Raw genomic sequence first — 13,691 nt, 5'->3', positions numbered from 1 at the left:
CTGACGTTCTGTTTTTTTCCCAGGCTTTATCGGTTTATCGGAGCGCAGAGAGCCGCCCGAGGAGCTGTTGCACCGGGCGGTGCCATCGCGCGGGGAGCAGATCTGCGGCGCGGGCTGGGGCGGGACAGGGGCAAAGGGGGCTCTGCGTGTTCGCGGCTCTCCCCAGCCCTGCGTACCGGGGCGGGACAGGGGCAAAGGGGGCTCCGCGTGTTCGCGGCTCTCCCCAGCCCTGCGTACCGGGGCGGGACAGGGGCAGAGGGAGCTCCGCGTGTTCGCGGCTCTCCCCAGCCCTGCGTACCGGGGCGGGACAGGGGCAAAGGGGGCTCCGCGTGTTCGCGGCTCTCCCCAGCCCTGCGTACCGGGGCGGCGGTGAGGCAGCCGAGGGGCGGGACCCGGCCCGGGCCCGCCCGCTCCGGCGCCGCTCCGTGCCGCTCGCTCTCGGTGCGGGCGCTCGGCCGCTGTCAGCGCGGCGCGCCGGAAGGAGGGCGGAGCGCGGCCCGCCGTGTTTGGTTCCGGCGGGGCTGTGAGGGCGGCGGGGAGCTGTGGCCATGGGGGTCCCCAAGTTCTACCGGTGGATCTCGGAGCGGTACCCCTGCCTCAGCCAGGTGCTGAAGGAGCATCAGGTGAGCTGCGGGCGGAGCGGCGCTGCCTGACACGGGCCCGCCCCGGGGGTCCTGACCGGCCCCTCGGCGGGACGGGGGAGCGGGAGAGCGCTCGGGCCCCGTCTCCGGGCGGCCCTGCGGCACCGAGTCCCGGCCCGGCCCGGCTCGCCCACGGCCGGGGCGGTGCGGCTCAGCGGGACCCGCCGAAAGCGGTGGGACGGCGGTGGGCGATCCCTGGGGAGCGGTGAGGCGTTCGGTGCCCCCTGACAGCCCGGCTGCCGGGCCGAGCCCGCCGCTGGCAGGCAGCAGTGGCCGCGGCTGGGGCCGGCGATGGTGGCAGCAGTCCCAGACCGAGCGCGCCGTTCCCCCGGGAGCGGCGGGTCCCGGCCCGCGCCGCCCGCCCGCCCCGCCGGGCTCTCCCTCGCTCTGGTCCGCTCGGCAGCCCCCGCCGGCCGCGCGGGAGCCCGCGGTCGGAGTTTGCTCCTTCTTGGGCTCAGAAAAGTTACAGCTGCTGACGGCCAGTGGCGCGGTAATGACGAGGGACAGGTTTTACAGCTGTGCTGCGTTTCCTTGTTGTCGCCTGCGTCGGACAGTTTGTGTTAGTAGCTGAACCGGGAAGTATGTTCAAGCCTGGAAAACTCAAGCCGTAAATCATATTTCCAATAGTTGGACAAAGACGTCATCTTTTCAGAGATGACATGTTTGGTACCTGTTGGATACAAGTGCTTCTAATTATCATTTTCAGCTGGTGTCACAGATGTGGTTTTATAGATTGAGTAAGGATCTTCTGAGATAGGTGATAATTGAGAGTGTGTTTGAATATTAATACATTTTCCCTGAACACCTGTGATTTTTAAAGATTAAATAGCTGTTGTGTCCGTGTAACTAAGGTGCCCAGCTCAAGTGATTCCCAGCCTGGATGTTTGGCCTTATCTGATAGTTTTAAAGCAGTGTTCAAAGCTTAGGGCTTTGCTTATGATTTGTTGGCCTTCTCTGAAGTGTCTAATGTTATCTGTGTAGCAAGGTGGCAGCAGTTTATGCTGCCTTTTCTGCTGTTTCCTTAGAAGCCTGGGCTGCTGACACATCTTTAAACTTGTGCTGAAGAACTTTGGCAAGCTGGGGAGGCAGCAGTGTCTACTCTAACCAGGGGTATGGCAGCAGAGGGTGCCACCCTTGATGCCTTCTAAAAGAGGCAGCTAGAGCTCTTAAGACAAACAGTAAACACAACCCTTCCAGATCACTTGAAGATACAGACTGACACATGCTGGCATCTGGAGTATACGCTAAGAGTAAAAAAAAAAAACCAAACTAATAAATCAAAAAGCTGTTTTACTATCTATATAAAACAGCATTATTGTTAAATCATATTATAGCTGTTCTTCTCAAATAAAACATAGGACCTTTTATGTATGTTGCTTCCATGTAAAAGCTTTTGGTTTTGTGTCTTTAAGACGCTGCCTATGCACTGCCCTGCTCACTTATCTGAAAGCACTGAGAGCAGTTTGGTTGCTGAGTTGAACCATACTAAAGATCATGATGTGCAACAGAAGGCTAGTTACAGCAGTTGATTGGGGATCATTCCTGATCCTGCCTCTAATTTCTTCTCTTCACCATTTTCTCTTTCTAAGACAGTTACAGTTCTCATCTGGAGGATGAATGCAAGCCCAACAAGGTGCCTTTAAAGATGTGTGAGCAGTAGTTTTGTAGAAAACTGTAACAAGTTGGCAGTGCCTTTTCCTAGGTGTGATGATAGGGGGATTTTTGTGAGCAGTCTTACTGAGGGATTAGGGAAGAGATTTCTTTAATGTCAGTTGCTCTTGTGGTGCATTTTGGTGACACTGAGGTAGTACTGGTCCCTTTGCATCATACATTTACCAGTGTTTGTTCTCTGTATGTTGCTTGTGTACATTTGGGAAGGCTTTCTTTTTCCTTGAAAAGAAAGTATGACTGCTATAGATAAGGCTGTTAGAATAGCAGAGAACTTAAACGAAAGATAAATTCTGTTTGGAAAGTCTGGGTAATAAATTGATATTATTATTGCCAGCTCTCTGCTTTTGGTGGTAATTTCCACTCTCTAGACTCAAAGATGCTCACAAGCATAACTAAAGAGACAGCATACAGTGGTTGGGGTAGGAGCTGCTGAACAGGGGGAGAACTCTAAAGGTTCTTAAGCCATCTTTGCTTGGAAATATTGTTGGAAATTGCATGCTCAGTTTTGTATTTTTTTTTTTTGTTTGTAGTGCAGCTATGAAAAGTTGAATCAATTAAATGTGCAGGCTTACAAAAAAAAAAGAAAAAAAAATCTTCCTGAAAACAGTGGTTTTGGTTTGCTTTTCCATTTTACAATGTAGAAGATAGTCGGAGCACAGGGACAAAAGTCTCGAAGTTCCAGAAACAGCCAGGATAAAGTAGTAACCTGTTCAGCTGACTTGGCTCCCTGACAAAAATCAAAGTAACAGACTGCATGTGCAGGCAAACCCATACCCTGTCCAGATATTCTTACTGTGCCTGTTGGTGTGCAGGAGGTTCCACAGAGGTCTTCCCACCTCAGCTCATTTCCAGAGTGCTCTCAGGTGTGCCTTGGGCAGCGGCTGCATTCACCAAGTGGTGCTAACTGTGGCATTTGCAGATTCCAGAATTTGACAACTTGTACCTGGACATGAATGGCATTATACATCAGTGTTCACATCCCAATGATGATGATGTCCACTTCAGAATCTCAGAAGATAAGATTTTTGCCAATATTTTTCACTATTTGGAAGTACTGTTTCGCATTATTAAACCAAGAAAGGTTTTCTTCATGGCGGTTGATGGAGTAGCTCCAAGAGCGAAAATGAATCAGCAGCGTGGGAGACGTTTTAGGTAAGAAGATCAGCTCTGACTCTGTCTTGAGGAAAGTAAACACTTAAAAGAACCCACTTACTGAAATGTGTGCCATGAAAAGTAAGAGAGATGGTGAGTGGTTGTGCTTTTGACAGTAGTTTTAATTGAATGAGGGTAACTACCTTTAAAATGTTAAATCAGGATTCCAGGAGGAAAGTTTGATTGTTACGTAAATTTTCCCTGTGTATGTGGCACTTGGTGACAAGGGGAGCTTTTTCTTACGAAAATACCTGTGGAGCTCTTCCAGATGTTTCCAAATGCTTCATAACCTGTGAGTCTTTGGTAATGCTAGTTCTAGATATGCCTATTTGGTAGCTGTAGTGGAAGGCATAGAAAAAAATCAAGTTTCTAATGAAACTGATTTCCTATTGATACCAGTTACCAAGCTAGCTCAGACACAGAGCTACAAGTGGATTAAGAATTGCAGTAATGTTTGGGGAGATTTGGAAGCTTTTTTAAGATTGCTATAAGAAAAAATAGCCTGTGTTTCACTCACCTGGATGGTGAGTGAAACACAGTGTAAACAAGCTGCAGGAAAGGAACAGGAGAAAATATTTTCAAGCAACTGGATTTTTTTTTTTGTGGTTTGATTTTTGATGTGATTTTTTTCTTTAAGGAATCAAAGAGGTTGAGAAGAAGTAGAGATTAAGAGAAAATTGTAGCAGAATTGAGGGCCAGACAAAAACCTAGGACTTTGGTGGTTACTTTATTTCTGGTTCAGAAATGTTTAGGAAATTCTTGGCCAGGAAAGTCTGGCATGATGTTTGTTAATTTCTCCATTACTGGGCATGGTAAGTTGTTCACTCATGACTCCCTTGGAATTCCACACCTGCTGCTTTGTTTAACTATGTTACGGTTATTGTTCTAGGGTAGCATTTTCAGATATTTAGATAACAAATATTCCTGTTGTTTCAACATTAATAGCCATTCATTGTGATCGACTATTGTATGGTCTCTTTGGTAATCTAAATAGTAGATGCTTTTGAATAGTAACACATTATCACATTTCTATGAAAAACGTGCTATTTTTAAACTACCTTAGTTGTATCAGAAAGAAGTTCAAACTCTATTCAGGAATTCAGTTTCTCTCCTTTTTTATTTTTTAAGCACTCTAAATAATCAACTATATCTATTTTGGCATAAAGTTGTACTTAGGATATTAACATTGGAATAATAAGATTCATTCTCTGCTCTCTCTCTAATGCTGTTTTGTTTTAGATCAGCAAAAGAGGCAGAGGACAAAATAAAAAAGGCATTGGAAAAGGGAGAAACGCTCCCTACAGAAGCTAGATTTGACTCCAACTGTATTACACCAGGTAAGATAACTTGTTGATTATCTAAATTTAAGTGTTTATGGTTTGTCATCTGTATTTTGGTACTATTTCCCTATGTTTAGGCATGTTTTTGAAAAAATAGAAGACAAAATCAATAAAGGCTTAAGAAAGTTTGTACAAAAGTTTTAGTAACATTCAGTAGGGTTGGAATGCTGTCTTGTTCTAAAAAATTTTTAGGTTATTATGTAAAAAGTGAAATGTCTTAGGAAAGAAACCAGTCATCTCCTTCATCTCTGGCAGAAGATTTATTTGTTGGCATTTCTTTTAATACTTGTGGTATGTAAATGCAAACTAGTGAAAAACTTTAACTTAAGTTTCTGTTTTCAGGAACTGAATTCATGGCCAGATTGAATGAGCATCTTAAATATTTTGTAAATATGAAGATTTCTACAGACAAATCCTGGCAAGGAATAACAGTCTACTTATCAGGCCATGAGGTCATTATATTTTTTTACTATCCTATTTTAAATATTTTTTTTTTACAAAATAATACGTACTGCTGAATATTGTTTTGATTTTTTTTGTTTGTTTGTTTTGCTGTCCAGACTCCAGGGGAAGGTGAGCATAAAATTATGGAGTTCATCAGATCAGAAAAAGCAAAGCCCCATCATGATCCAAACACAAGACACTGTCTCTATGGCTTAGATGCTGACTTGGTATGTGCAATTAAAATAATATGAAAACAGGGATTTGTCAAGTGTCTACATTTTTGATATCTTCCTAAGCTTACAGGATTTTAAAATGGTTTGAAGCAAGCATATAATTTTGTATTCCTGCAAACTTTTGAATTTGTAATGAAACTAAACATCAAAATTTCTTTATACTACTTGAAAAGTTTAAAAAAATTTAAGAAGATCTTTCTGATATTTCTTTGTAATAGATAATGCTGGGACTAACAAGTCATGAGGCACACTTTGCGCTCTTAAGAGAAGAAGTCAGATTTGGTGGTAAGAAGGCTCAAAGGTGAATTGATTTAATTTTACTCTGACTTTATTTATTAAATTAAATCCAAAACATACTGGTTGACTAAAACAGGTGTGTGTGGTTATTTGGGTTTTTTTTATTGATTGCATTGTAATTCAATTAAGTCTTAATTTATTCTTTGGGTTAGAATAATCATGAAATTAGAGAAATCAGCATGCTGAATTGTGCATTTTAATTGGTTTGCATGAAAAATGTATGCTGTTAGAACAGCTGATAAAAAAAATCCGTAAAGCTTTGCTATGTTTTACTTTTTTCTTCATGTAATTAAATGGAGCAATCTGGGCTGTATTGACACTGTTTCCATAACTGTGTTAGGCAGATATTAGCTTTCTAAAATGTGTGTGTGTGTATATATATATATTTATCTGTCTCTGAGGTTCTGTGCATAAATGTAGATTACTAAATTAAACTCTCTTGAAATGGCTGGATAGATGCTATTATTGAGGGTTTGCCCAATTGAAATAACTCGTGGTCTATAAACAGAAGATAGTGACTTGTTCCAGAGCTGTGCATATACCTGGAGCTGTGCTGAAGTAATACAGGAATAATTTATAACTGTTCTTGTGGCTGGATTCCTTCTGGGAAGGACCTTAAGTATATATTGGGTACATAAAGGTAGAAGATAGGAGAGACAGAAATAAACATTTCTGACACTGAAAGGATTTTGGATACCACAGGATAAGTCATAAATATTTAGATAAATGCATACATTTTGCTAATAAAGGAATATTTAATTGCCAAGGACAATATGATAAACATCAGAAATATGCTTTATTTTCAGTCTTTGCAGTCAACATTTCACTAATACTCATGGGTAGTGTTGGCATGCAGCACTGCAATATTTTTTAAAGATGTTACATCTAATCAAAGTGAAACCTTGGTTTTACCTTCCTAAAAAATAAAATAAAGTCAAATAAGAGTGTGATTACTTTTTGAAAGATTAATTAGTGAAAGTATGAAATCAAAAGGCAAGGTGTTATTTATTCTTCTCTCCCCCCAGCATTGTTCCATGTTGTAATTTCTGAGTAATTTTGCTCATTACAAGAAATTACTTCTGTAAGTTACAGGAATTGCCTTCTGTCAATATTGTCACTTCTATTGATACTTACATTTGGAAATTTGAAAATCCTAAAAATACATACAAATTGATGTCTCTCCATGATTTTTTTCATAGCGACAAATTGTCTTATCAGGATTTTCAAGTCCAGTGCAATGAAGAATAAGGGCAGAATGTCTCTAGAGTCTTATAGCATCAACTGCCAAAGTTCTTTAATACCAATATGAAAATTGCATTTAAAAAATGACACAATTCTGAAGCTCAGTGTAACTCAGAATTTGTCTTACATGGGTTTATCTGAAGGCTGCTATCACACACATGTTCCTCTTAGGATCATTTCTGAAATTTCCTATTTATGTGTGAAGAAACAAGTATTTATGCTGGTTTGTCATTGGAGGTGATCTCAGCTAGTTATAGTGTCTACAAGGTGAAATAGTCCCTTATTAATTTGAAATATGTGATTTAGGTCATTAATCTTTTGATGTAGGTATTAACTGATTTGGAGCTAATGTTGGGTTAGGGTTTTTATGAGTAGTTTTAGCAAAGAGAAGAAAGGAAGGCGGAATATTATTTGACTATGCCATAAACAAGCAGTAGGTTTGTTATTCTTTTAGTGCTGCATTTAAGCCACAAAATAATACATACAGAGTATGTTTTCAAGTTGAGCATATTGATCTCTTACAAGAAGCATTTCAAATTACTACAAATGTAACCCAGGTGGTTTAGATGGAAATCTGTGTACTTTGTTCTCATTCAGAATAGTTAGAAAAATAGTTTGTCTCTTTTTTGAGCAATGGGATAAGGATTTAGGAAATAGTTACTGCGACATGGAACTACAAAGCTGTTCTCTAAGTTAGTTCTTCTCCATACAATCACATTTGTTGTTTAGAAGATTCTACTGCAAAATTTTATAGACTAAATCAGATTAATCCTAAAAAAGATTTATGGAAATGTTTATACATTACTTCTTCTATGAAGATACAATCCTAGTGAAATTTCTTGTGTTTGGGTAACCTTGGACTTATTAATATTAATGTTGAAAGTGTGTTTATAAATAATTAACTTGGTGGTTTGAATAATTTACAGAGTGTGTGCACCAGAGGAAACCACATTTCATTTACTGCACTTATCACTGATGAGAGAATATATTGATTATGAATTTTCCCCAGTAAAAGTAAGTTCTAATGGAGCGGCGATGGGAAAAAATATGTGAATGTGTGAAGTCTTTATGCAAAAATTACAACAAAAATTATACTCCTGAGTGTTGTTCTTTTTTCCTTTCTATTTTTCCTCCAGGACAAGATTTCTTTTGAATATGATATTGAAAGGATAATAGATGATTGGATCTTAATGGGTTTCCTTGTAGGAAATGATTTTATTCCTCATCTACCTCATTTACACATTAATCATGATGCACTGCCGCTACTTTATAGAACATACATGGCTATCTTGCCAGAACTGGGAGGTGAGAAGACTAAGTTCAGTTGTGGAAAGTAGAAGCATTAACATTGATGTATTTGTATTTATTGACCTTTTTTTCACATTAGAATGTTTAGCATTTACTACACTTTCCTTAGAGAGGCAGCAAGACTGCATTTTATTACCTGTGCGGTATTTAAATGCAAATCTTAAAGTTGTTGAATTGTTAGTTCAAAAGCATACTTAATTTTCCTAACAGGTTACATCAATGAAAATGGGCACCTGAATTTAGAACGTTTTGAGAAATACCTTGCAAAATTGTCAGATGTAAGTAACTTCGAAATTTATAGAATGTTGAATTTAAACTCAGTGTGGTACCCTAAAATGCACCATACCATAGTTTTAATGAATTGTTAAATGGCTGTGTTTTACAGGTGGTTTAATCAACTGTTTTAGTATTGAACAGATGGAATCCAATCAGTTGTTGTCTGATCTTATAGTGTAAGAGGAAAAAGATTGAATCATTTGATCTGTACTTTAGCCAGCACAATGCTTTTAATACTGCAAGTCAAATGAGGATTCACCAGTAGAATCATGGTACTCACTTCCCATCAAAGTGTGTGGCAGTATCAGGTAAAGCTGGTTAGAGCAGATGCCAGTAAAGCCAGGGATGTGGATTCAGTCCCTGTAGGGCCAGTCACATAACAGTTGGTCTCAGTGATACTTGTGGGTCTCTACCAGCTCAGAATTGTCTGTGATTTTTGTGTGTTCTTAGGGCTTGCTGCAGCCAGTGATGTTCTTTGTTTCCCCTGCTGTTAGTTTCCTGTGGGGTATGTCTGAAGGTCTCGGAGGGGAGAATTGTTTCCAGGTTTTTTATGAAAATCACTAGTAAAGGTCAAGAAGCATCTCTGAGAAGCAGGCATCAGTGTTGTTCATGAACTAACTGGTGTACAGGAGGTAATCCTGTTAAGTGCCGGTGCACTAATCCATCCTAGAGATGAAGTTAGGTATAGGCCATATTGAAATGGAAAGGATTAAACCTTCTGCTGAACTTGGAAAGAGGGAGATCATCTGTTGTCCCTGCTTCAGCCTTATTTTCTGGTTCTTGGATAGAGCTGTGGAAGTGTTAGACCTGTGGCATAAGGCTGTATTACCCAGACCCTATATGTGTACTACTTCTAGAGTTGATAGTGAAATGTAGAAGTTATTTCATTCTTTTTTGTTACACCTTGCTGCCTTACTGAAAGAAAACAAAATATGGCTTGGCTGTATGTTACAAATTGCTGAGAAACAGGATTTTTAGTATTAATCTATTTAGTTGTATCTCTAGGGCAAAATGTTTATGTGCAGATGACTCTAGATGTAATCTAATGCACTACTACAAAGACATTGTTAATCTGGCATTCTAAATTTGACATCCCTCAAATATTTGCAAATTTACTTTAATCTCACAGTTTGATCGTGAACACTTCAGTGAAGTCTTTGTTGACCTAAAATGGTTTGAAAGTAAAGTGGGCAATAAATACCTCAATGAAGCAGCTGGGATTGCAGCAGAGGAAGCCAGAAAAAATAAACAAAAGAAACAAAAGGTCAGTGTTTTATATATGCACAGTTTCAGAAATAAGAATGTTACTTTTTGCAAATCAGTAATTTAATCTTAGACAAATAAAGTGGCATAAACCTCTGGTTTGAGATTTTTTTCAAACCAGAAAAGGTAGTCAATTGTAACAGTTTGCATTCTGCCTGTATGCATTACTGGTTGTGAGTGATGAAACGGTTCAGCAGGGGCAGATGCTCATGACTTTTAAAGTCTCATAAACATGTATTTAATGCTTTGCTGTTCTTCAAAACCAGCAGAACTTGAGTTTTGTGTGTGTTATGATCAAACCTGCCATGCTTCATAATCATAATTTTTAATGCATAGTCTGCTGGAAATTCCATATATTTCAGATACACTGATAGAATATTCATGTACAATCCTGGTATTGGCTAACCACTGGACAGCAAATAGGGAACGAGCAATTTCATTGGTGAGGTATCTCAGATCAGTATTAAACTTGTGGTTCTAGATATAACCAATTAATAAGGAACAGCACCTTGTATATGTGTGCACTGCTATATGACAGTATCCTGTCTCTGCCCCAGTGTCAAGTTCCCCACCACCACTTCCACTGACTGCCCTTCACTATATGCTTCAGCAGGGTGTAGAGTAGCAGGAGAAAATTCCTTTGCATTTAATCTATCTTTGTATATTGTTATCCTGTTCTTTGTGTACAGAGCAGTTTTGGATAGCATTTTGGAACACAAATATTCAGGTATTTTTTGAGTAGTTAATGTTTTGAGACTGCTTCTTTTGTATGATCTGTCCTTTTTGTCTGCTCAAATAATATTCTTGAAGCAGTTGTAAGAGAAGGAAATTGATTTTAAAATAAATAATATTTATACATTTTGATTGTAGCAAGTTTTGAATGGGGTTTGGGCATTAACTTGTATTCTTACATTATCTCAAATCCTAATTTAATAGGCTCAGGAAAATTCTATATCTTTAGCTGCTTTAGAAGAAAATGAAGGTGAAGTGACTCCTAAAAGTAAGTGCAAATAATTTTTCAATACACATATAACAAAAAATGTGTGTATAGATTTCAAAGAACTGTAAGAATTGCATGTCAGAGATGAGCCTGAATGCAAGACATGTAGTCAATTGTTGGGAAGTGGAGCTGCTCTGGTGAGGGAGAGTGGGGCTAAAGCTTTAGAGGTGTTTCTTCCCTACCCTGTATTTCCATGATGAGTTAAAGGAATTAATGAACAAACCTTCAATAATATTAAGGTTTTGATAATTGTATGCATAGGTATTTTCTTAGATGGGGAGACAGGGAAACATTTTTGTGTGCCTTCAGGATTTTTGGTTGTGGTTGGTTTTAAACTCATTCTATTTGTAGGAAATGTTTTTTGCTCATGTTTTGAAATTAATTGCCAAAATGTATAAATATTACTATATGATATGAGATGATGTTGCTGAACATAATTAAATTTTAAAATTTATTTTAATGTTTTCCCTGATTTTTTTTTCTGACATCTTATAATACCTTCTCTGTTCTTGTAATTGGGCTAAAAAATGGGTTGCCTGTCTTAAAAATTTCAGAATTTCTCTGGGTAAAGATTCTGTTTGATTGTTTCATGTTACATTCAGTGCCAGGAAGGTGTGAGTACTTACAGTTTTGAATTGAGGAGTAAAGTTAAGGCATTATGTCAGAAGTGAATGCTTTCAAACCTTATTGTAGTAGAAAAGTGAATGTTAACCCTTTCTTTTTATGACTGGTTTTCCAGCCACATTGGAAGATGAACCAGAAGATGATGATCTGTTTGAAACCGAGTTTAGGCAATACAAAAGAACTTACTACATGACTAAAATGGGTGTAGAAGTAGTATCTGAGTAAGTATATACTTCTTTTTTAATTCCTAAATGCTGAAGATAAGTCTTTGGAGATAGATATTAGAGACATACATTTGTAAATATGTACTAGAGACATTTTTCAAGAGTGTGTAGTTACAGGACAAGGCTTAGTGGCTTCAAACTGAAAGGGAGTAGGTTTACATTAGATAATAATGAAGAAATTCTTTACTGTGAGCATGGAAAGGCACTGGAGCAAGTTGCCCAGAGGAGTTGTGGATGTCCCATCCCTGAAAGTGTTCAAGGCCAAGTTGGATGGGGTTTTGAGCAGTCTGGTCTATGGAAGGTGTCCCTGCCCATGGCAGGGGCTTGGAACAAGATGATATGTAAGGGCCCTTCCAACCCTCAACATTTTGTGATTCTAATAAAAGACAGAATATTCATCCCATGTCAAAAGCAGAGAATACATGGCAGAGTACTACAGTGGTGATGATTTTGCCTAATGCAAACAGAGCTGCAAATCAAGTTTTCTGTAATAAGTATTTGAGGAACAGAGAGGAAATGAATCTAGAAAATCATGGTATTATTAGGTTCCCAAAATATTCTGTCTTCATCCCTATGTACAAGGTGCTAAGTACTTTTTATATACCAGTGAAAATGAGAAAACTAATAAGTATCTTTCCTTTTTCTTTTAAGTGCCTTCTTAGCTGATCAAGCTGAATGTTATGTGCAGGCAATACAATGGATTTTGCATTATTATTACCATGGAGTTCAATCATGGAGCTGGTAAGAAAAAACATGAAATTAGAGACTTCTGAAAGATAGAGTGGTATCTCACCTTCTATGCTGGGAACATTTAATGTAATTTGGTTTGTTTCTGATCTGTGAACACTGCTGTGCTCTAATTACATTGTGTAACTTAGGGGTTTTTTTAACCTGCAGGTATTACCCTTATCATTATGCACCTTACCTGTCAGATATTCACAACATAAGTGAACTCAAAATCAAATTTGAACTTGGAAAACCTTTCATGCCATTTGAACAGCTTCTTGCTGTACTTCCAGCAGCTAGCAAAGATCTGCTACCTAAATGTTACCAGGTAAGATATAGAATTAAATTTCATTATCTATCCACTGCTTTCCCAGTGTCTGCTTTATTTTATTTTACTCTATTCTTGGTGGTTTTGCATGTCTTATTAATTAAATTCTATCTCTATCTTTTAGGTATATGAAATATGCTACTTGAGACTATATGTAGTGCATTTGTAAAGTTAGTAATAAATACAAAATTTTACATTTGCTAAGCAATTTCCAGCTAGGACGGTTAAATGTTTCATTCCTGTATAGCATTGAATTGGTTTTAAGACAAGCTTTGTCTCTTCCTACAATTAGTGCTAAATTGCTTTTGATGTCATCTCTTGTATTTTCCTAGCATTTGATGACTAGTCAAGACTCTCCTATTATAGAATATTATCCACCTGATTTTAAAACTGACCTAAATGGTAAACAGCAGGAATGGGAAGCTGTAGTATTAATCCCATTTATTGATGAGGTGAGTTCTTTCAGCATCTGCTGTCCGTAAAAGCTGCACTACAAAACTTCTGAATTTCTTAATTTATCAACAGTTAGACATGAAATTAAGTGGAAGTTTAAATTAACACTCGATAAGATCACAGAATAATTAATGTTCACTGCTTGAGGAGTAAGTCTAGATTAAGTTACCACAAGTAAAGTTAAATTAGGTGGCAGAAGTCCTAAATAATGGCTGTGGGCTTGGTGTTGTTAATGTTTTTAATCAGCTATTCAAATATTTTAGTTCCGTTTCTTTGAGAAAAATATTCTGTTCCTATGTACATATAAAAATAGCGAACATCTGTAGGAAAAATAAAATAAACACTTGGAAAAAAAAAGTATTTTTACAGTAAATCCTTCACATGTACACCAGTAGTAGGGAAGTGTTATGGAGAGCAAAAAATAGTACTTTGCTTTTGCATATAGGATAACAGTATTAGACAAGGCTAC

At 38.7% G+C, this 13,691-nt stretch overlaps 1 protein-coding gene across 3 annotated transcripts in view; it reads left to right on the top strand.

The window, feature by feature from the left end:
* Nucleotides 1-441: 441 nt before the first annotated feature.
* XRN1 (5'-3' exoribonuclease 1) overlaps nucleotides 442-13,691 on the top strand; it is a 34,615-nt gene continuing 21,365 nt past the window's right edge. For 2 of the 3 annotated variants that reach the window (XM_021536938.2, XM_021536937.2), the window contains exons 1-15: nucleotides 442-623; nucleotides 3,232-3,464; nucleotides 4,704-4,801; nucleotides 5,147-5,256; nucleotides 5,365-5,475; nucleotides 5,700-5,782; nucleotides 7,947-8,034; nucleotides 8,157-8,325; nucleotides 8,539-8,606; nucleotides 9,734-9,868; nucleotides 10,804-10,867; nucleotides 11,607-11,712; nucleotides 12,367-12,456; nucleotides 12,613-12,769; nucleotides 13,102-13,221. In XM_021536938.2, coding sequence (XP_021392613.2) covers nucleotides 549-623; nucleotides 3,232-3,464; nucleotides 4,704-4,801; nucleotides 5,147-5,256; nucleotides 5,365-5,475; nucleotides 5,700-5,782; nucleotides 7,947-8,034; nucleotides 8,157-8,325; nucleotides 8,539-8,606; nucleotides 9,734-9,868; nucleotides 10,804-10,867; nucleotides 11,607-11,712; nucleotides 12,367-12,456; nucleotides 12,613-12,769; nucleotides 13,102-13,221 — 1,707 coding nt within the window. In that variant the 5' untranslated portion in view covers nucleotides 442-548. The remainder of the gene's footprint in view (nucleotides 624-3,231; nucleotides 3,465-4,703; nucleotides 4,802-5,146; nucleotides 5,257-5,364; nucleotides 5,476-5,699; nucleotides 5,783-7,946; nucleotides 8,035-8,156; nucleotides 8,326-8,538; nucleotides 8,607-9,733; nucleotides 9,869-10,803; nucleotides 10,868-11,606; nucleotides 11,713-12,366; nucleotides 12,457-12,612; nucleotides 12,770-13,101; nucleotides 13,222-13,691) is intronic. The other variant, XM_021536939.3, reaches the window with a different exon arrangement.

This window comes from Lonchura striata, chromosome 10 (genome assembly GCF_046129695.1).
Source record: "Lonchura striata isolate bLonStr1 chromosome 10, bLonStr1.mat, whole genome shotgun sequence".
Taxonomy (NCBI): domain Eukaryota; kingdom Metazoa; phylum Chordata; class Aves; order Passeriformes; family Estrildidae; genus Lonchura; species Lonchura striata.
This window is presented reverse-complemented; position numbering and strand designations above follow the sequence as displayed.